The sequence below is a fragment of the Lottia gigantea genome (assembly GCF_000327385.1).
Source record: "Lottia gigantea unplaced genomic scaffold LOTGIsca_132, whole genome shotgun sequence".
NCBI lineage: Eukaryota > Metazoa > Mollusca > Gastropoda > Lottiidae > Lottia > Lottia gigantea.
In genome coordinates, this window is record NW_008707463.1 from 322,484 (window position 1) to 345,294 (window position 22,811).

At 35.3% G+C, this 22,811-nt stretch overlaps 3 protein-coding genes across 3 annotated transcripts in view; 1 reads left to right on the forward strand and 2 right to left on the reverse strand.

Annotated features, from left to right (window-relative positions):
- LOTGIDRAFT_172361 (hypothetical protein) overlaps window positions 1–6,168 on the reverse strand; it is a gene marked incomplete at both ends in the record, with an annotated part of 10,020 nt that extends 3,852 nt beyond the window's left edge. Inside the window, 5 exons of the mRNA XM_009049240.1 lie at window positions 411–623; window positions 959–1,144; window positions 3,702–3,834; window positions 5,732–5,795; window positions 6,134–6,168. Of these exons, the coding sequence (XP_009047488.1) occupies window positions 411–623; window positions 959–1,144; window positions 3,702–3,834; window positions 5,732–5,795; window positions 6,134–6,168 (631 nt within the window). The remainder of the gene's footprint in view (window positions 1–410; window positions 624–958; window positions 1,145–3,701; window positions 3,835–5,731; window positions 5,796–6,133) is intronic.
- A 1,295-nt stretch (window positions 6,169–7,463) lies between these two features.
- Window positions 7,464–10,427, forward strand: LOTGIDRAFT_172362 (hypothetical protein; the record flags this gene model as incomplete). The annotated part of the gene is made up of 5 exons (XM_009049241.1): window positions 7,464–7,559; window positions 8,034–8,193; window positions 8,722–8,819; window positions 9,362–9,563; window positions 10,177–10,427. 5 exons carry the CDS (start codon window positions 7,464–7,466, stop codon window positions 10,425–10,427), a joined length of 807 nt encoding a protein of 268 aa, XP_009047489.1.
- A 4-nt stretch (window positions 10,428–10,431) lies between these two features.
- Window positions 10,432–21,077, reverse strand: LOTGIDRAFT_225095 (hypothetical protein; the record flags this gene model as incomplete). Its single annotated transcript, XM_009049242.1, has 17 exons — window positions 10,432–10,685; window positions 10,721–11,527; window positions 11,979–12,137; window positions 12,840–12,920; window positions 13,620–13,740; window positions 14,398–14,488; window positions 15,146–15,373; window positions 16,121–16,235; window positions 16,696–16,841; window positions 17,282–17,382; window positions 17,569–17,691; window positions 17,929–18,014; window positions 18,425–18,580; window positions 18,910–19,084; window positions 19,861–20,046; window positions 20,210–20,334; window positions 20,942–21,077. Coding segments are annotated over 16 exons (2,089 nt in total), but the record flags the coding sequence as incomplete, so codon positions are not given.
- Window positions 21,078–22,811: the final 1,734 nt, after the last annotated feature.

The window sequence follows — 22,811 nt, forward strand, 5'->3', positions numbered from 1 at the left end:
ATACATCAATTGTAGAGTGATATAGAAATACCACTGTTAAAATAGTGCTCATTACATCAATTGTAGAGCGATATAGAAATACCACTGTTAAAATAGTGCTCATTACATCAATTGTAGAGCGATATAGAAATACCACTGTTAAAATAGTGCTCATTACATCAATTGTAGAGAGATATAGAAATATCATTGTTAAAATAGTGCTCAATACATCAATTGTAGAGTGATATAGAAATATCACTGTTAAAATAGTGCTCATTACATCAATTGTAGAGCGATATAGAAATACCACTGTTAAAATAGTGCTCGATATATCAATTATAGAGAGATATAGAAATACCACTGTTAAAATAGTTCTAAATACATCAATTATAGAGAGACTTTGACATGGATTACCGATTAGGACTTCCTACCTGTCAATTCTTCACATACTGGTCGGTACCAGGCGTCTGACGACGCCGTTTTCCATAAAAACCTGTTATCAGACGACATTGTGTAGCCACAGTGACCCTCATCTTCATACTCCCATCTTGGTGACGTCACTGGTATCCATGTACCAGAGTCTTTCCATTGCCAAATGTTGTCTTTCTTTTTTAGTCCCATCCAATGTTGACTGAAATCGGAGCCTGAAATGAAAAGCATTATGATTTTAACTTTATGGTGTAATTAACACAGAAGTTCAGCAAGGTTCATCCCTTTCGGCACTTGTAAGCCCATGACTTACCACAGCATCGATTCAACTTCATCTTCTTGTGCAAATATCACCGATACACTTAAAATATTTCTCGTTCCGTAGTATAAAGTTATTATTCATGATATAACTCGCGTCATACATTACTTCCGGTTGAATGATTGATGCCGTGGTTCAGTTTGAATCTTATACCAGCTAACTGATTGATAGATTATTGGATATATTGGATAAAAGGATTAAATCAATTTCCTCAAATAGGTGATAACTTACCTAAAGCATTCCACGCTGCTTTCTGCTTATCTTCAGTCTTCAGAACTATCAGTTGGGTTCCTTGTGAGTCACAGACAGCTTTGGCTGTATCGAACTGTTTACTGTTTCTAAATCCATACACACATCTGCCTTCTACCATCACCGCCCTCGCCAAGTCTGTTCTAGACGAAAACTTCGTACACGCACCTGCAATAAAGAAATACCTAATTCTTACAAATTATTCGCAGGTTTGTCGAAGTTATACAATAGTCAGCATTATAAGATTAGCTGTTGTCTATATTAATAGATTAGCTGTTGTCGATATTAATAGATTAGCTCTTGTCGACATTATGAGATTAACTGTTGACGACAGTGATAGATTAGATGTTTTCAACATTATGATATAAGTTGTTGTCGACATTATCAGATAAGTTGTTATCGATTTAATGGATTAGCTGTTGTCGACATTATGAGATAAGCTGCTGTTGACATTAATAGATAAGCTGTTGTCGACATTATGAGATTAGCTGTTGTCGACATTAATAGATTAGCTGTTGTCGACATTATGAGATAAGCTGTTCTCGACATTAATAGGTTAGCTGTTGTCGACATTATACATTTTGTTGTCGGCATTATTTGACTTCCATTTGAAATAAGCTGTTTTCGGCATAAAAAGATAATTTGTTGTCGACACTATCAGATAGTCTGTTGTCAGCATTATAAAATGGGTTGATGTCAGTATCATTAGGTTATCTGTTGTCGATGGTATAAGATCAGCTGTCGTCGATATTATATGAATGGTCATAAAATGATGTTGTCAGCATTATAAAATTAGCTGATGTCGACATTATTAGATTACCGTTTAAAATTAGCTTTGTCTGCATAATTAAATGGATTATTATCGACATTATAAGATGGAATGTTATCGACATTATAAGATGGAATGTTGTCGACATTATAAGATGGAATGTTGTCGACATTATAAGATGGAATGTTGTCAGCTAAATGAGGTGTATCGTTGTCAACAGAATAAAATCAGCGTTACCGGCGTATTGAGGTGTATCGTTGTCAACCGAATAAAATCAGCGTTACCAGCGTATTGAGGTGTATCGTTGTCAACAGAATAAAATCAGCGTTACCAGCGTATTGAGGTGTATCGTTGTTAACCGAATAAAATCAGCGTTACCAGCGTATTGAGGTGTATCGTTGTTAACAGAATTAAATCAGCGTTACCAGCGTATTGAGGTGTATCGTTGTCAACAGAATAAAATCAGCGTTACCAGAGTATTGAGGTGTATAAATGTCGGCTTTATCAGATTAACAGCTGTCACCAGAATGTGAAAGTTTTTCCTGACGACAGTTGGATCGTTGTCGAAGTTGTGAGATTACTCTTTGTCGACGTCATAAGAAGGATTGTTGTCATTATAAGATTAGCAGTTTCCGACGTTTACGTCACTAGATGGATTGTTGTCGACGTCATAAGATGAAATGTTGTCGACTTCATAATATTATTGTCGACATGGGATGGGCTTTTTCGACAATATAGCTGCATAAAAAGGAAGGACTGTGTTAAACCATAAGGTAAAGATTTATATTCTTATGGTCGTAGCTATCTCAAGCTCTTTCTTACAGACCCTTACCAGATATCTAAAAATATTCTTCAACAAAGTTTTCACTGCGTTGCCTCATTGAGTTTTATGTCAGAAGAAAAAATGACCTTACCTTCGACATTAATTGCATTAAAATCCAAGCTAAAGATTGTAAATATGAGAAATAACATCTTTCTGTATTTCTGACTTCGGTTTTAAATTTCCATCAATATATAAAAAGTAATGTTGAGCTGTAAATATAAAAATCAAGGTACGTTGAGTAGGTTTATATAAACACCTATAGAAGATAGCCGATATATCCTTAAATCACAAGATGGACGCATACCTTTCAAAACTATTATTCATATCACAAGAAAGGCGTATACATATCAAAACTTAATCCTTACAAACAAACTCAAAATCCTAACACAGCTGCCTTGAGCTCCATTCAATAATGAAATCAAAAGTTGGACCAGAGCGCAAGACACCATTTAGAAATCATAAGCTAAAAAAAATTCCAAAGATAAAGTCGACATACACAACCAAATACAGAGTTAAATCAAAACCAATATTGATATAATAAAACAGATGCACAAAGTATTGATAGTGCTCTATGTTCACACACGTCGTCCTTAAAGGGCCTTAAAGAGGTTTTACTTGTATCGGGGACACTTTTAGAATCGATTTTCACCGTTCCAATTTAAATCAGACGTCCGCGGTTCAAGCAATTACACTAAAACCAACTGTTTTATGACGTCACTATCGCAAATGTTCCTATCATATCATTAACAGATTTTGGGATAATGACGTCATAAAACGCCAAGTTATAGCGCCAAGTAATTATAAGAACCACAGACGTCAGAATGAAAATTGAAATGGCGCCAATCGATTCTATGAGTGCACAAGAAAAATTTAGCAAACCTCCTTACGATCTCTTTAAGAAAAACCATTTAGAACTGAACGATCCTTTATTCTATTTATATAGTTAATGTATTTCCATTTTAGAAGGAATTTTGAAAAAATGCATTTGAAAGGAATATTGACTTACTAATTTGACATTTTGAGAAAATAATTTTTTGCCTTCTCAGAAAAATAAACGATAATGGTATTTCTAATTCGTTAAACTGGTGAAATAATCTGTACAGTTAGGGTTGATAAAAATAATATTTACAAACCTTTAAATCGTTCAGAGAGAGTTTTTAACCTTCGTGTCTCTTCTTGATACAGACTAGTTTGTGAACTACAGGCAAGATCGTGGTGACTCGCCACCCACACGATACCAAAATCTTTAGGGTTCTCGTGTTTTTTCTGCCAAAGATTTTTCAGATCTCAATTTCACAGTAATATATATATCTAAACAAGATGCTGATCACCGACAAGATTGAAGTTTTAATGTTTTACAGATTCTCCTTCAAGATGGAATATCGCACAAAAGGTAGTTGTTGGTAGATGATAGAGTTACGTTCGCTTGAGATGTTGATATCGGAAACTAGATAGTTGTTGATAGTCGTTGTGGTTTGTAGTTGGAATGGTTCAATGAAAGTTGAAGGTGTAGTTATTAAAGTTATAGAGCATATGTTAACCACATTGTTTATATGATTGGTCCAGTGAGTACAATCTGGTAACAATGTATCTTAATGAAAGGTATTATTTCAGTCTATTGATTAACGCGATCAATTAAACACTATTGACTTTAACCATGTCACATCGATATCAAATCATAAAACTGTTTAAAGTTATCTCCATCTTCTGCCACTTTGTGATTCAGTGTGTCCAAGTTTGTCGGAAAGTTTTATAGTAGCCACTTCGATATTTTTGTCTTCTTCTTTCTTGTCAATAAAAACAGTGGAATACCGATACATCTTGTAGAATCCTCTTCACAATCGTCAATTGGAAATTCCAAGTATTTAATACCATTTCGGAATAGCCAGATACCGTTCATCGTACCGTTTGTCAGACCAGCTCCATCATCGAAAAGACTTTGCACATACTACTATTTTCTTCCCCTGTGAACGCAATAGGGTTTTTACCTACGTTGATGAGCATGATTATCACGAATTTTCTGTAAAAGTTTTGAGAGTCATTATTCTTGATTTGGTAATATAGGTCAAAAGTTATATGCCATTTATTAGAGTATATCGTTTTGGATGACCAATCAGTGGCGTTTCCAGAAAAGAGCCCCCCTTCCACTCCCACCCTCACCCCCGTCACATTCAATCTTATTTTATCATTTTACGTACTGAAAAATTGCTCTGTGCACCCCTTGGAAAATTTTGTTTCCCCTGATTGACCCCCTTAAATGATGTTTCCCCACTGTGACTACTGGTGGTGTTATTTGTTACTGATTTACACTCTAGTACAAAATAATATAAAATAAACTCTTAATAATACTGTCGATAATCTCATATATTAATCTCCGACTAAAATTCATTAACTGGTACTCAGAAATCATGCCTCTAAGTGGGTCGGAATTCCTCTATTTGAACTGGCGTCTTTGTTATAGTATTAGACAATAAAACCAATATCGGTCTGGAATATATTCATAAAATCAAGATATTACTGATAGCGTGAATCGTTGAACTGGCGTCTTTGTTATAGTATTAGACAATAAAACCAATATTATTTATTTCAAACGTTTTTTGAGTAACATTTTGATCAATTTCAGACAAGTTCAATATTCCTGTAAAAAATCAAATACAAGAATGTGATATCAATATTGGAATATTAGACCTAATCAATCAGAGACTGCGCATAAAGACCTGGTGATCTTTCTTTAATTGTCAGGACAGATATACTGCTGGATAGACTCGGGCTGTTTTGATCTTTTTCAGCAACCATTTACAGCTGGATCGACTGGAATAATGAGGAACAAGGTTTTCTACAATACCCATTTACATGACTGGTATAATGGGGAAAGATGACTTATTCTGTACCCATTTACAGCCAGGTCGACTGGTATATGAGGAAAGATGACTTATTCAGTACCTATTTACGGCAGGGTCGACTGGAATAATAAGGAAAGATGACTCATTCGGTACCCATTTACAGCTAGGTCGACTGGAATAATGAGGAAAGATGACTTATTCAGTACCCACTTACAGCTGGGTCGACTGGAATAATAAGGATAGATGACTCATTCGGTACCCAGTTACAGCTTGGATGACTGGAATAATGAGGAAAGATGACTTATTCAGTACCTACTTACAGCTGGGTCGACTGGAATAATAAGGATAGATGACTCATTCGGTACCCAGTTACAGCTTGGATGACTGGAATAATGAGGAAATATGACTTATTCAGTACCTACTTACAGCTGGGTCGACTGGAATAATAAGGATAGATGACTCATTCGGTACCCAGTTACAGCTTGGATGACTGGAATAATGAGGAAATATGACTTATTCAGTACCCATTTACAGCTGGGTCGACTGGAATAATGAGGAAAGATGACTTATTCAGTACCTATTTAAGGCAGGGTCTACTGGAATAATGAGGAAAGATGACTTATTCAGTACCCCTCAACTAGTCAGTAAGAATATGTTTTGTGAGAACTGAGAAGCACTGGGTTGGTCCAGATTTGTCGGCCTTTTCTCAGACCTCTCCCCACCCCGCACTATTAGGAATATGTGTACGCATGGGCATATTCTCTGGAATTCTCCCATATTTCGCAGAATTAAAAATATATCACCGTGATAAAGCATTTTATTCTATTTCCGCGAATTTACCCGGATCTTTCTGCACGCGACAATAGCAGACGAAACTTATATACTTAATCCGGTTTGGCAACCAACCAACTTAAATACTGTTTAATTCTGGTTGAATTTAATACTGGTTTCAATATCCGATATGTGGATTAGTGAACTATTTATATCATCCAATCATCTTCTCTGTAATCAAAATGAAATCTGGATCTGAATTTGTAGCAATCAAACAAGGCTTGTAAACAAATCGATGCATTATATAATCAGGCCAGCAAGAGCTGTACCTATAATTTCAATCGGCCAGATATCTATATACATAAACGAAAAGGACGTGACAAGCTTTGATTGTAGTAGACGTAGACGTAAAGGTAGTGTAGTGTATTTTGTTTTCTGTATACTATTCGTCTGTCATAATATAGATCTCTGGTGGTATATATACAGGCCTACCACTAGAGAGTTAATATTGATTCGTGACAAAAGTTAACTGTCTCTCATATTCTAATGTACGTTTTACAAGTCATACAAGTGTATGTGTACCTTCTATACAGTTTGTTGCTCTTGTTAAATCTCTGGAGCTATGTCGAACTGGTTAGTACATTACACCCTAACACCAGTACACCCTAACACATTACACCCTAACACATTACACCCTAACACAATACACCCTAACTCAATACACCCTAACTCAATACACCCTAACACAATACACCCTAACACCAGTACACCCTAACACATTACACCCTAACACATTACACCCTAACACAATACACCCTAACTCAATACACCCTAACTCAATACACCCTAACACAATACACCCTAACACAATACACCCTAACTCATTACACCCTAACACATTACACCCTAACACAATACACCCTAACACATTACACCCGAACACAATACACCCTAACTCATTACACCCTAACACATTACACCCTAACACATTACACCCTAATACCATTATATTCCTGTATGTTATATCAGATAGATTAGTAAGATTAATAATAAGTTGACTATTTATCCCTTTAATCAGGCCTGTGATATCGGATAGTCTAATAATTTCCAGACTATATTCACAGTGACCCAACTTGAGGATTGGGGGCCCGTGGACTTAAGTTGGTTGGGCCCACCTTAGGGCTGGGGGCCAGTGGACTTGGTTCAAACAGTCCCCATGTTAGTTGAGCCAATAATCAACTGTTATTTCTGTTTACAGTATAGAAGAGTACCTGAAACAAGATGTCAGACGAAGACACTCTAAGATTACCAGCCGATCCCCTACCAGATGGATGTATCTTGAGGCTGTACAGTATGAGAATGTGTCCCTACGCCCAGGTCAGTTCAATATTATCACATCTTACCAAATATACCCCAAATCTGTCCATAGCTCAGGATATTGCAAATTTTCATAGCTCATCAAATCTGTCCGCACTGCCCAAAAAGGGCGGGGCGCCAATTCGACCTAGTGACTGGTAGAATCTGAGATCACATGGATTTTCAACGACAACCGTGAGAACCTGATCAATAGCTGGATTTAGTTGACCCGATCGTAACGACGACTGAAAGATCCTGCAATATGCGACTGTAGAGGATGGTATTATTGTTTCATGGAGGGGTACCCTCACAAACAGGACATGGTTTTCTCCTCTCCCATAGATCGCAACTGGTACACTTCTGTGAAAAATATCCTTCAAATCATGCTGTTAGATTCACAGAATATTTACCGTACGAAATTATCCCCTCCAACTAGCTTGCAGATGATAAAGCTAGAATGACCAATTTTATTTTAAATTCATTTGATTATTTCAGAGAGCACGATTAGTTTTATCAGCTAAAAATATAAAATACGACAGAATCAACATAGATCTGAATAATAAACCCAATTGGTTCTTTGATATCAACCCGAATGGTGAGGTTCCGGTCATTATACACAATGGGCAGAATATCTACCAGTCTCTTATTTGTGCAGGTGAGTTGAGCATCTGGGCCATGTGACAATTCTCGATAGTTTGAAATCTTTACGAAAGGTCGGTAGTTGATTCTAGATCTGAGTGCATGGGAGCTTCGTTTATTTTTCGATAGGAAAGTAATGTTGTTCTACATGAATCTGAAAGCCCGTGTTCCTTCCTACCGTTACTAAAGGAACATGCTGACAGCCAAGTTGCAGATAAGTTACCAGTCTCATTGCAATGCTCTGCCGTTCTAAAGTGGATAAGCTTTTGTTTCCAGAGGGATGCGCCTTTGAGTGAATTGATATTTCAAAATGAAATGTTCGTCCTTGAGTGAGCTGAAATGGATTGCCAGCTGGTGGTTGGTGCCTCATGGAATTGATGACGGTAACACATCCCAACGTTCTGAATGGTTGATCGTGAGGGAATTGACTGAAAACTCATCACAGTTATAGAAAATCTACAAGTCTGGAGGATTGGAGGATTGGAGAAGGCAGGTTGATCACTTCTCTAAAAACAATTTTATTTCTATGTTATAAATATTTCAGAATATGTAGAAGAAGCTTTCCCCACCCCACAACTATACACAACTGACCCCGTCAGTCGAGCCTGGGAGAAGATTTATTATAACCACTGGAACTCAAAGGTAGGTACTAATAGTGTTTCTATAGAGTGGGTCAGGGATAAAATGTGTATGACTGTGACCTATATAACAACTTTGTGGCCCCTACTCGCCCTCTTCATGTAATAATTTACAAACACGCCACGGGTAAAAACATACACTGAGCATTAAAAAGATTATAAAGAGGTTTTCTGATACAAAATAATGTTAAGTGTTTTATGACGTCACCCCCGCAAAATTTGCTTGTATCACTTAAGACCTTTGTAGGGGTGATGTCATAAAACATTTAGTTTTAGTAAAATTGGAGGAACCACAGACGTCTTATTGAAAAATGTAATGGCGCAAACTGATGCTATCAGTGTCCCCGATACACATAAAAAATATTAGAAAACCTCTTTAATCAAAAGGCTTCAGAAGTCTTCAATGGTTGCTTTACCCTGTCTTAGATCCGATTAGCCAACATAGTATTTTTCATGATGTAGATCCTAGAGAGTGTTTTTCTTTCACCATTCAGCAACAATCTATTGCTTAGCGCTGATGAATTTTTCATTGTGCACCGATTTTAGGGTAACCCCGCCTTCTACAGTCTGATGTTAACGGGATGTTTGGACCCTGTACAGAGTAAACGTTTAACGGAGGTACTGGAGGTAATGGAAGGGTTTCTGAAGGTCTCTGGTAAACCCTACTACAGTGGTGATAGGATCGGATTCGCCGACTATATGACCTGGCCGTGGTTTGAACGAATGCCTATGATGGGAGAAATCACAGGTTCGTTTTAGGACAGTTTTGCTTTTATCTGTATGTACACATAGCCTAGAGCCTGACTAATCTGACCCTATTAAGTCACGGCCTAACCCTATATCTGCATATTGTCTGAGGAAATTGGTACGGCAAGATTTGTTAGGGTAGTGCATGTATAAGGATTTAAAGAAGGATTAGAAGTATTGTCAAGAGGTTCTCTAAACTTTTTAGATGAACTAGGGACCCAGGGAACATTACTATGAACCATTCCAATTTCAGTCTGACGTCTGTGGTTCTTGTAATTGTGTCTGTTAGCCAATTTGCAAACTTAATGCACAGTTCTTTCATTGATATGTAATCTCCCTTGATGACCTATAACCTATATCCAAAGAGTATTTAGCGGCGTTTCAGTGGTGCCCAACAGAAAAGAGGCTGGCCCGGCTTAACCCCCCCCCCTTATTTTGCAAAGTAAAAGAATAGCCTATGGACCCCTGGATTATTTTGTGGGCCCTGCTCCGCCTCCTCAACTATTGTGTCCTAGAAACACCATTGAGAATATCCGCGTCAACGGGAGGATGTCGGTCTTCAAATCTGGTAACTAGTTGTATACTTCATTTCAATATCCGTTCATTATTTTCAGGGTATGAAATGAAGAAAGAGGAATTCCCGCTACTGACAGCCTGGGTTGACAGAATGTGGAAAGATCCAGCAGTGTTAGACTGTAAGATAGATAAACAGTTGTTCGTGGACCATTATTCTAAATATAGAACGGGGAAACCCGATTTCACCATTGGAGCTAAGAAAAGTAAAGTTATTGACGAACCGCTGGAGAATCTAGATGGTTTGAGAGATCCTTCAACTAGGTTCAGAAAAACTGAAAATTCTACTTAAAATTAAAACTCACTGAGTATGTTTTATTAAAATGTTATTTAATTTATATATATTCATGTAGACCTACTAACTTCATCACACCAAGTTAAACAGTTTTTAAAACACTAAGAAGCCTATTGTTTATGGTAATGGTCTTCTATCTGTCAAACCACAACCACCATTCGTCATTCTTCCGTGTAATAAGACTATGTCAAACCCCGTATTGTTCTGCTCTTTTCATTCACTATTTTGAATTGAATTGAATTGAATTGAATTGAATTGAATTGAATTGAATTGAATTGAATTGAATTGAAGATTTAAATTAAATTAAATTATAAATCAAATCAAAAATCAAATCAAATCAAATCAAATCAAATCAAATTCTATTCTATTCTATTCTATTCTATTCTATTCTGGCCTCATACTGTACCAATCAACTAGCAGTTTCCGCACTATAAACTAATAGCTTGGCAAGTGTTCATGTGTACAAAATTACAAAACAAAATGTATGGCAATATAATGTGTTTATTTGTGGGTTTAAAAATGATGTAACATCTTGAATATGTATACCAGTTCCTGATCCAGGTTTACCTGCTCCAGTGAAACACGTTTGAAGAGATGATCAGTATCTTTTACATATAACAGAAGCTTCTAAAATAACACCAGAGAAATATCTTAACCAGATTGGGTTAATGGAGTAGAGACAACACCCTGCAGTGTGCAAAGAGGGAAAATCTGACAGAACAGCATTATAATCATATTCTTGCCTAAGAATTTGTGTATGTGTCAGTCATTTCTGAATAAAAGATAATGAAAATGATTCCATTGTTTTGGTTTGAAAGACTTCTAATTAAGTTGATGGGCAATACCATACTGTGTGCAAGGAGGGAAATTTTAAACAAATGACACCATTTTTCACTTATGTTTTGCAATTTCCACACAGTTTACAGAAAAACAAGCTTTGTATTCAACAGAAAAAGTGGAGATCGAAAGGAAAAGTAGATCAGAACAACAAATGAGATAAATTTATTTTGAATATTTTGCTAGAAATAAAAATTGGGTCAATCTTCTTCAGACGATTCTTCTTCTGCTTCTTTCAGCCATTTTATTAACGGATCAACCTGAAGGTACATAAAACATAAAATAATGAATTCTGGGACATTCTTTGTTACTGTCAACAACGTTCATATTATGTTCAAGAAACACAAAATGAAATGAATAGAGTTTTACATCCTACTCTTCTGCATCTAATTGGGCTAATGGAGAAAGACAACAATATGCAGTGGGCAATGAGGAAATGAAGACAGCTGCATTACCCTATTATTTCTTGATTTCCCTTGGGGGTTCTGTGGCGTGCACTTTCTGTAGTCTGAGGCCTTAATTTCTTGCCCTATCCAAACAACTAGACACTTTTTGTTGAATTAGTAGTAACCGTAAATGAAATCAATTCAGTAAGAACAGAAGTTAGTGACAGTTACTGTAAGATCACTGGTCTCTATTTTTAATATTTGAATCAAGTTACGAAATGATAAATATTTAAATATTTGGTAACTATGACAACGTAGGGCCTACCTGTGTTTGTATTTGATTATAAAATGGATCAGTTTGATTGGGTGAATCCAGACTGTACCATTTAAAAATATTATTTTCCTCTATATAATCTTCATTATACATGTGAAGAATTAGTTTACCCAGAATTTTTCGTACAAATTCGTTGTTTATACACAATTCCTGAAATACATCATGATATATAGACCTATATTTAAAATTCAACAATTCAATCAAAATGCAAATCTTGATGTTTTCAAAAAACAATTGATGCTATTTAAAATATCTTGTGAGATCATGGATGAATAATTCCAGAAAAAGAATGAAATAAAATCTAAATAAAATCTAAATAAAATCTAAAAATAAAAACTAAATAAAATCTAAATAAAATCTAAAAATAAAATCTAAATAAAATCTAAATAAAATCCAGCTGAAGTTGGTCTAGTATTCTTGTATTGAAATCTTACTATTGAAAGAGAAGGGTTGGGAATTTGGAAAAGAATGAAATGAAATGAATGGAGTTTAACGTTCTACTTTTCTGCACCATGTGGGCTAATGAAGACGTGCAAAGCCATGCAGGGTGCAATGAGGGAAATTTTGCCAGGACAGCGGCATTAGCCTGCTTTTTCAATTTCCAACTGTCAGCTCCTCTTACCTGCATCACTGACGGGGGGAAACAGGGTTGAAAAATCCAAAGGTATTATCTCGACCTATGCCAGATTGAACCCTGGACCTTCAGGTTAGCGAGCAAGCGTCCAACTCACAGAGCCACCGCGGCTCCCCTGGGGATTTAGAAGTCTAAGTCCTAATTCTAGGCAGTGATTTTTAACGATCTTTTTCTAAATGTTAACGACTTTAATTAGAATTTAATTAGACTCAACTTACCTCTACTGCCTTCAGACAGTCTATTTGAGCTTCAGAACTTTTGATATAATTTAACATCAGTGGACGATGTTCAGAAAGACTCTACAATCAGAATAGTAACATATTACACTGTGTAATTTACATAAAGGGGAGGGGCTTCAAGTACTAATTATGGAATAGTATTCTACAATCAGAATAGTGACATATGGAAAATACATAATTTAAATAAAGGGGAGGAACTTCAAGCACTAAAATGGAATAGTGTTCTACAATCAGAATAGTACTAGTGACATATTACATATACATAATTTACATAAAGGGGAGGGACTTCAAGTACTAAAACAGAATAGTGTTCTTGAGGTTTTGTGTTTTCAAAGAATTGTATCAAGCTGCCTCACTATGAAATGGTTAATGAAAGATGACAATTGAACAACTGATGTCGATAAAATATCAAAAACTGGTTGCCTAGCAAGATACAAGATACGCCCACTTTCCTGATACATTTCCAGTATATCTTGACTAAGATAAATGATCATACCAAATTTCATTTAAATCGGATGAAAACCGAACTCCCTATTGCGTTCACAAACAAATTTTGATGCATTTTTCATAAATCAAGGTCAATAACTCAAAAACCATTCATCGAAAGATAGCCTAATTCGAACTTGTCCAAGATCTCATCATTATAAATATTAACACCAAAATTTCATTTAAATCAGATGAAAACTGTAGTCTTTATTGTGTTCACAACCAAATTTTGAAGCTTTTTTGATATTATAGTGTGGGCGTATAAAAACTTACATTTTTAAAAGCATTAAGAAGATTAGAACGATCAGCTGTGTTGGTTTTTTCGAGAGGTAAATCAAGTACAGCCTTCACCACTGACATATTGACATCGTTAATAGAGATATTGTACGCATGTCTGAAATAAATAAACATACATGTATTTGACTGTGTATTTAAAATAACAACTGGCTATAGACATATTATACAGACTTCTTAACAATCAACAATCATATATGAAATAATATATTAATAATTAATGGTTAAGCTTGAAATCTTATACACTACAAAAAGAAAAGAAAGAAACTACTATATTTCCACAAAGATATCTTCCAGGTATTTCTGTTTTCTTCTTGGTCAGCATGAATAAAGTTGACTACAGCTGACTAGAGCTCATGTCATGGGTATAAAATGATCATCATTCAACTTATTCAACTTGTGTTGCGAAATGGGGAATAACTTTCCAATATATTTCAAATATAGAGCTCAAGGAGTACTTCCGCATAGTGTTAGGTGCTATAAAAGATACTCTTCTATAGAAGCACTGGTCAAGGTCACAAGAAGAGAACATACTTCTTTTACATCAATTATCAATTTGAGTAATAAACATAAAATTGAAATGGTACTATCAATGTTCTGTGCTGCATGCAAAATAATACAATGATTACAAATAATCTCCAAACAATTGTTTAAAACACATAATACAATTGTTTCATAGAGTTAATAGAATGGGGTCCCATAGTGTACTACAGCCAGAATTTTTAAAAAAATGGACTGGAAAATTAACTTTACTTACTTTAAAGAGTTGATTTCTAGTATAACATTATCAGATTTTATATTTTCTTCTTTTGCTCGTTTTAAGGTATCAATTAACTCAGAATAGAACACTGAAAATATACAAGATATATTGGATGATATACAATCTGTGAAATCAATCAGGTTTCCATGGAATTACAGGAATTATAGAAATGGATATGAAATGGTGTGAAACATACATCATTTAGTTCATGCTAATTTGAATCTTGTTAAAAAATTTATAATACACATGAATTATCAATTGTAGAAAGTTTTTCTTGATGCTCACCAATTTTCAATAACTAGAAACAACTGTGTCTACATGCGATTTAAATTCCAACCTTTGTTAAACACAAGAAAATGTTTTTCTTCAAATTCAGATTCGTTGATTCATTTTATTCCAATCAGAAACTTTACCACATTTGCTGATATATATCACAGAAAATCTTAGATATTTTCCATTTATTCGTTTGAAAATACTACTGAGGTAAGTTTTTTACAGCCATTTAAAAAATAAGAGTTGTTTTCATACAGCACTGAAATCCAGGCTACACTCCATCACTCCATGGTGACTACTTCTAGCACCAATACTTCTTCATATATTTACACTAGTTGTAACAAAGGCATAAACAGTCTCTGGCTTTATTTTAAAAACAGTCATCAGCTATATCATAACCAACCTAATTCCACACAGAATCCAAGTAAATAAATAACCAACACAGTAGAAACTAGTAAGATAAACAACTTACTAGCAGAGTCCTTGTCTTCTAGATCACCGAAATCACCAAAATCACCGTCTAACATGTCACTCTCATCGGAGAGTATCGTGCTGTCGTCGTCATCAAATGATTCATCATCAGAGTGGATCTTTAACCTCCACATGACCTCATCAACATCATCATCATCATCTTCAGCATCACTGTCTCGACAAGCTTTATAATTAAACGCTTTACTTTTACTCCCAAACTCGGGCGTTCCTGTAATAATCCAAAATAATTGCCAGTCTTTAAAATTAGGATAAAACTTGGGTAAAACTAACATGTCTCAAATCTAATCCCAGCATTCCCTGTTGGTGGGTGAACAATCCAACCCTCAATCGTAAAGAGTTCCCTACCAGTAGAGTAAAACTAAACTGTCTCAAGCCGGTCTAAACACAGCTCACGTTCCCTGTTGGCGGGTGAACAATCCAACCCTCAATCGTAAAGAGTTCCCTACCAGTAGAGTAAAACTAAACTGTCTCAAGCCGGTCTTAACACAGCTCACGTTCCCTGTTGGCGGGTGAACAATCCAACCCTCAATCGTAAAGAGTTCCCTACCAGTAGGGTAAAACTAACCTGTCACAAGCCGGTCTTAACACAGCTCACGTTCCCTGTTGGTGGGTGAACAATCCAACCCTCAATCGTAAAGAGTTCCCTACCAGTAGGGTAAAACTAACCTGTCTCACGACGGTCTAAACCCAGCTCACGTTCCCTGTTGGTGGGTGAACAATCCAACCCTCAATCGTAAAGAGTTCCCTACCAGTAGGGTAAAACTAACCTGTCACAAGCCGGTCTTAACACAGCTCACGTTCCCTGTTGGTGGGTGAACAATCCAACGCTTGGCGAATTCTGCTTCACAATGATAGGAAGAGCCGACATCGAAGAATCAAATGGGTCTAAAATGTGGTAACAAGACAGCTCTGTTTAAATATACATTTAGCATTAAAAGGACTTGAAGTTACATACCCTCTGTTGGTTGATCTGTGCCATCTTCATCTTCAGAATCAGCAAATTCATCTTTCTCTTTATCAGACATTAATAAAACATTGGGGGGTAAGACTACATCAGGACCCACTTGTACCTGGAGATGATAAAATATGCATTAAGAAATGTTCAGTGTAGAGTTCATCTACAATTAAATGAGTCCATTTACAAGGAATATCTCTAGTCATAGTTTTAATGAAGAAATGGATAGACGGCAAATGGTGAATAAGATTTTTGAATCGAGACTGTTTTTGAAATTTGAAACCAAATGAAGTTTATAAAATATTGTTTACTCCCTCTACTGGCATTAACCCTTTCAACCCTAGCGGCCAGTTTACCGGCCACACACTAACGCAATATATACCCGAGCAGCCAGTATACCGGCCATACAACGTTTTACTTTTATTACTTGGAGTTCAGGGGATATGACGCTATATTTCATTTACACTCAGGGTTCAAAGGGTTAAAGGAAAAAAGAAAAATGACTTAACACTAATGACAAAAACCAACAGATATATGAACATTGGGAGAAATGATTTTAATTGGATGATACTTACATTCCAGGCAAGAACACTGCCGACGTCTACGGTAGTCTTTCTATAAATAGTAACACCAGACGCCACCACAGCAGTATCAATACAACAGTCATCTTCCACTCTCACATTTTCCCATAGATAACCTCCCTTTATTTTCACATTATCACCTGTAATATATATGCTCCATTGCAAGGCAAGGTAATATATGCCAACTGGCAGCTTTGATTTTAAATAGATATATTTGGCCGTACAGTAACAATCACTTTTAGGATGATACTGAATAATATTACCCAGTTTTGTCTAATTCGGGCAAGAAACATGTCTTTTAGTGTTTAAGCGCTAAAAATTGAAAGCGTTTTTTAAGAACAAGGACAACAACTCATACTAATTATTTTTCGAATGGCAAACGGATGGACATAGGTGACACCAATATATGCCCCCCATTCACTTGGGCGTATAAAAAGAATATCTTATAAATAAACTTGTATTAAATATGAAACTGATAAATGAAAGTTGTCCATTGTAATAAAGGTTGTTAACTAAATAAAAGTATATTTTTCAGGTCTTGCTTGCTATATTGTCAAAAGATGTAACAAGAAAATCTTACCTATGATACAGTTATCCCCAATGACGGAATCTATTATATGTGTATTACTACCTATAGACGTATTACACCCAATAAACACATTTTCTTCTAGTACACATCCTCTACAAAAAAATAGTTCGATACATGAATTCCTCCACTCTTTGATAAATTGATGTTTTGAGAAACAGAGCACATCAATTATAAGAAACCATACATGTTTTAGAATGAGATTAGGAGCAAAGACTTGTTTATCTTACAACAGGCCTGTGACTTAACTTAAACTTTTGAAAAGTAAAAAGTGTCCCTACCTTCCTAGAGAGACGTCTTGAGATTTATAAATATTGTGACGACCGTATGAAACATGTTTTTTATCAGAAAAATAATTCTGGTCTGGTACAACTGGAAATGTCCATCTTTTCATAATATCTTTACTGAAATAGAAATCAGAAGACAAATCAAGATTGAAATTCACAATCCAATAACACACAATATGGACCTTAGATCCTTACTGAAATATGTAATGATTCCAGACAAATTCAGATCCCAATCTATGATACAATGAATTTACCAATATACTAGATGATAATTGACTACCATCATGGACACGTGTGCATTGTATAATAATTCAGGCTATAGGTCCATGGTAAGATTAAGAATCAGTTCCCTACCTGACAGCATCATACATCTGTAAATTAGAAACTCGAGCAGCATATTCATCTTGTATTACATGTAGATGTATCGTATTACCTAGAATCTTAATTAAAAACAGACTGAAGTTAGAGAAAGTGGAACCAGGACACAATTATCATTATCAAAATCATATATAGGGCTACACCATGCAGTGTGCAATGAAGGGTTTTTTTTTGTCAGGACATGCTTAATTTCCAACATGCTAACTCTACGCCCAAAATAGTGCTGATAAGGTATCTTTAAAATGACATCATACTAGTTTCATAAAATGATTACTCCGGGTCATAGAAGAAGAGTGAACACAAATTCCCCTGAATAGGAGTACAAATGCTACTATCAGTTATCACTGCATTGATATTGTGTTTGATAATTGTATTTATAAAGAATAAGTCTATCATCTGAGACAAGGCGTATGAGCATTGAATCTTGGGAGAAGCTTGAGAATACAGAATTAAAAATCTTACAAATATTTACCTCCTCATTGATTAGTATACCCTTGACAAAATCTTCTCTAGTTTGATAGTCAAAGTTATCGGTGTATAATTGTGGTACGAGAGGAGTACATATAGAAATCTGACAATCCATCAACTCATAATGTATCTGTACATCAGAATGGTCTAGTAGAATATCCTACAAATACAGAACCAGGAATAAAAAACTGAAAAATTAACTATCTGAACTGAAAAGGGAATCCCTAAAACTCAGAGATCAGAATGTTCCATTAAAATTTATTGGATTACATTAAAAAAGGTCCCAAATTCACTGCTGAAAATACTATTATAAATGTTGAGAGCAAGAGAATGGCATTAATTGATATGGAATCTTCACAATAGTTCTTACAACTTCATATGCAAACTTAGATGTCCTGATGAAGATTGTATATTCAAAACACATGTCAGCAGCAAGAGATAAACTCTTGTCAAAAGAACACTACAAGAATAAAATGTACGGAATCTTACAGCAGGAATATTGAGTCGTTTTTCTTGTCGTGTTTTTTGATAATGTAAAATCCGTTTGGTATTGGTTCCTACAGCTAATACTATATCGTCTTCGTGACAACGTGTAGCATGTCCTATAGGTGCCTTCTTATAAACCATCGTCATCAGTGAGGATTTGTCTTTTTCTCGTCTTTTTCTAAAAGTCAAAATAAACTTGTAACATAATGAATTTAACTCAAATTTAAAAGAAAATCTTCAACAAAATACTTTCTAGTGTTCAATGTATATTCCTATCAAAAGAAAATGTTGACTGAACAAGTAGCTTTAATCTAGATTTTGTTACACAAGTCAAATATTTGAGATAATATTCTTTGCATATAATGGAGGTTTTATATATTTTGTATTCCAATATCAAATAATTTTATAAACATAAAAATATATTCTTCTAAAAGGTTACAAACTCTATGCCATATAAGAATTTTTATAATTAAAAATTATAATGCCACTTGTCTGTACATTAGCTATGTTCTAACACAAAGACAAATATGATAATACAACCCCAATACTTTTATAGTTAACAATTCTTTATCAATTTTAAAATAAAAAGAAATATTAAAACATAAAACATGTTGTCACTCAGAGTATCACTATTTGCGATCTTCAGACAACTGACCTATTTTAAATAAGACGGAACCCTGTATTCATAACCATCACTTCGATTATTCGCTTATTTGAAATCTTTGAAGGAGTTTGCTAGTTTGTACAATAAACATATGTTACACTATAATGTTAGTTTTCCAAGGAACTACCCTACTCTGCTGCATTACTGGAAATAGTAACCTGGTTCAATACATATCTAAACTTGAACTATCTAAAACAGACAGATCTAAGAGTTTAGATGATAACCACGACCAACAGTATGGATGTTAATAAACCAACACACTGTCAGTAGTCTGTATAAAATTGACGTACTTGTGTATATCCATGATATTTTGTATTGCTATATTAGATACCACATCTCCTGTTATTAATATAAAATCACTACGTATCAACGACTTGGAGTCTATTTCACGTAAAGAGTCACCGACCGACATACAACCATCTGATAATATAGGGGTCACTGTCATAGAAGAACCAACTTCGCTCCATTTGGAATTTCTGAAATATAAAACAAATCATTTGGATGACTTTAGTTTCTGACATAATGACATGTTTTTTAGTTCTGATTATTGTATTGTATAAATATATATGATACATGCCATAACTTTTGCCTTGGGTAATGTTGTAAAGATGAAATCTGACTGAGTATACTGCTACTTACTTTAAATGTGTTCTTATCTGATCAGCTAAATGGCAACAGACCACAAACACTTCCTGTATTCCTGCAGCAGCCAGAAAATTAAGAGTGTAATCTATCAGAGGTACGTTCACTAGTGGTAACAATGCCTGCAAATTGAGATTTCATTTGTTACATTATGGAAAAGGGATGAAAGTCGATGCTAGACTGACCATTAGGGTGAGGGTGATTTGGACCTACAGAAAATAATTGAAAACTGGACACAATTACATGGATAACAATTACTGTGATAAATAACTTGTGAAGGTACTTTCGTCTTTATCAATCAATGATATAAAATATCTCAAAAAGATTCAAGAATCATCATGTTCACAAGCGTAGATACATGTAGCCTGTGAGAGGTGAAGTTGATGGGTTTGAAACCACCGGCCTGACTTCTTCTTGTCCATTTATTTGGATGGACAAATTCCATATGGCACACTACTCTACAACTTGTCTCTGACTTCCTACACCATCCAATGTGGCTATCTGCCTAGTGTTATCTTCTTATCTTGAATTTCTCACGTAAAGTAGGCCCTACTACAAGTACTATGACATCAAACAATCTTTTAAGCTTACAAATCCTTTCATATCAAGCAATAAATAGATTGACATCAACTACGAGAAACGTAACTAACGTGGGTTGGCATTTTACAGACACCTGTGCAATAATGTATTATTTTGTCGAATTTCTCTAACGCTGCTGTCAATACTCACTCTTGGCTTTTTCAACGTCAAGGGACCAAATCGAACATTAAAACTGTCAGCAATCACAACTGCTTGGAGGACATCTTCTTGTTTTAAATCTTCTCCAGAGGCTCGACCACTGGATTTGTTTTTGTTAGGAGCCATGTTTATTTTCTGATGAAATTGGTTGTACTATTGAGGGGTGAAGCTTACATCGACCCATTTTGAACTGTTCCAAAACTGAAATATACCATTCGAAAATGAAGTAAAGATTCGCATAACATTCAAATAGAAACAGAAAATCTCATTTGGAATCAGTGTAGCTGAATTTTATCGAAATGGAAGGCACAAAAGTGCTTTCTCAGCAACCTTCCTCCCCTTAATCTTGAACACTCAAATGGAATGCTCCATCTTTGAGATAACTCTTGTGTGACTTCCGGTTGCATGTGCTTGTTTGTGTTGCTGTCAAAATTGGTTTCTTAACTTTAAACCGAAGGTTTTAGGTGGTAAGTAGATCAAATCATTCTTCAATTAAATGACTTGAATATTTATGGAACAATTGTTTAACAGAAGGGGATATGATTTTCACGAACATTGACTTATTATCCGTATATTGTACCCGAATGACAAGATTCAACTCCAGAACTAACAAGTGGGAGTCGCCGAACCCCAACCAATTGTCAAGAAGGCAACTCCCAAATACATATTATTAGATTCAAATCAGTGACAATAATAGGCTCTAACCTAACCTGTTTACAGATTGGTGTACCCAAGCTACTTTAGAAGTATTTCAGGTCCCACAAATTGAAATTGTTCTCACTGTTAAGGTTTTAGTCAGACATGTCTGGCAGTGGCATGCAAGGCTGTATCTAGAAAATGAGGTCCAAAGCCCGAGGAGTCCAAAGCCCCTTGAGGCCAGCGACCTGGGGGCTGCCAGAGGCACCTCCCAGAAGCCTACGGATTTCAGTTGGCCCTGAGATTAATTTAGAACTATAGAGGGCTTAATTTTCACTTCAAAATAAGATCTATCACAAGTTTGAGTTAGAGGCAATGGGCCAATGGCTTTCTCCTAAATTGTCTACTGCTGCAGGGTTCGCACAGCCTTGAAAAACCCTTGAATTCCATCCGTTGCCTTGAAAAACCTTGAAAAACCTTGATTTCAAAAAAAGTTGTTGAAAACATTATAAAAAACCCATTTTCTCTTGAAAAGTTCTTGAATTTTGAGTTGAGTCAAATTGTGTATATTTTTATCATTAACCCCATTGACAAATATTAACTATCTTTATTGATTTCACAGTTCAGAAGTAAGGTACATGTGTATTTTGTCAGATTAATATCCTTGAAAAGTCCTTGAATTTCAAAGCCCAGAGTCCTTGAAAAGTCTTTGAATTTTTGAGGCAAAGTGCTGTATGAACCCTGCTGCTGGCATGAATGAGTGAGATAAATTGATAATCCTGAATCTTAATTACTGCATTGGTGAAGATTTTAAATGGCATTTAGATATTGTAAGACAAAGCTTTATAAAACAACATTAACTGGTTAAGAACAATTTCACTGACGGACATAATAAAGTTCACATCAGACATGATTGGCAAAAGTCATTGAATCAATTGATCCTGATTTTGAAGCCTTTTATCTCATATCTGAATTTTGACTTAAGCTTGGTTGAAGGCTTGAAAATATCTTGAGAAACAAATTCACTGTGTTAAGACAATCATGGGTGGCAAAAATTATTGTATCAGTGACCCTGCTTCTTGCAGGTCACCTAAATGTGTATTTATTCAAGTCTGGATGTGGGTTTAAAAATGATTTAGTAAATCAATGGTGATGTGAATAACATTATAATAAAATCTTTATCAGCTGGTACAAAGCTTGGTTGATCAATATTTTCTTACACGGT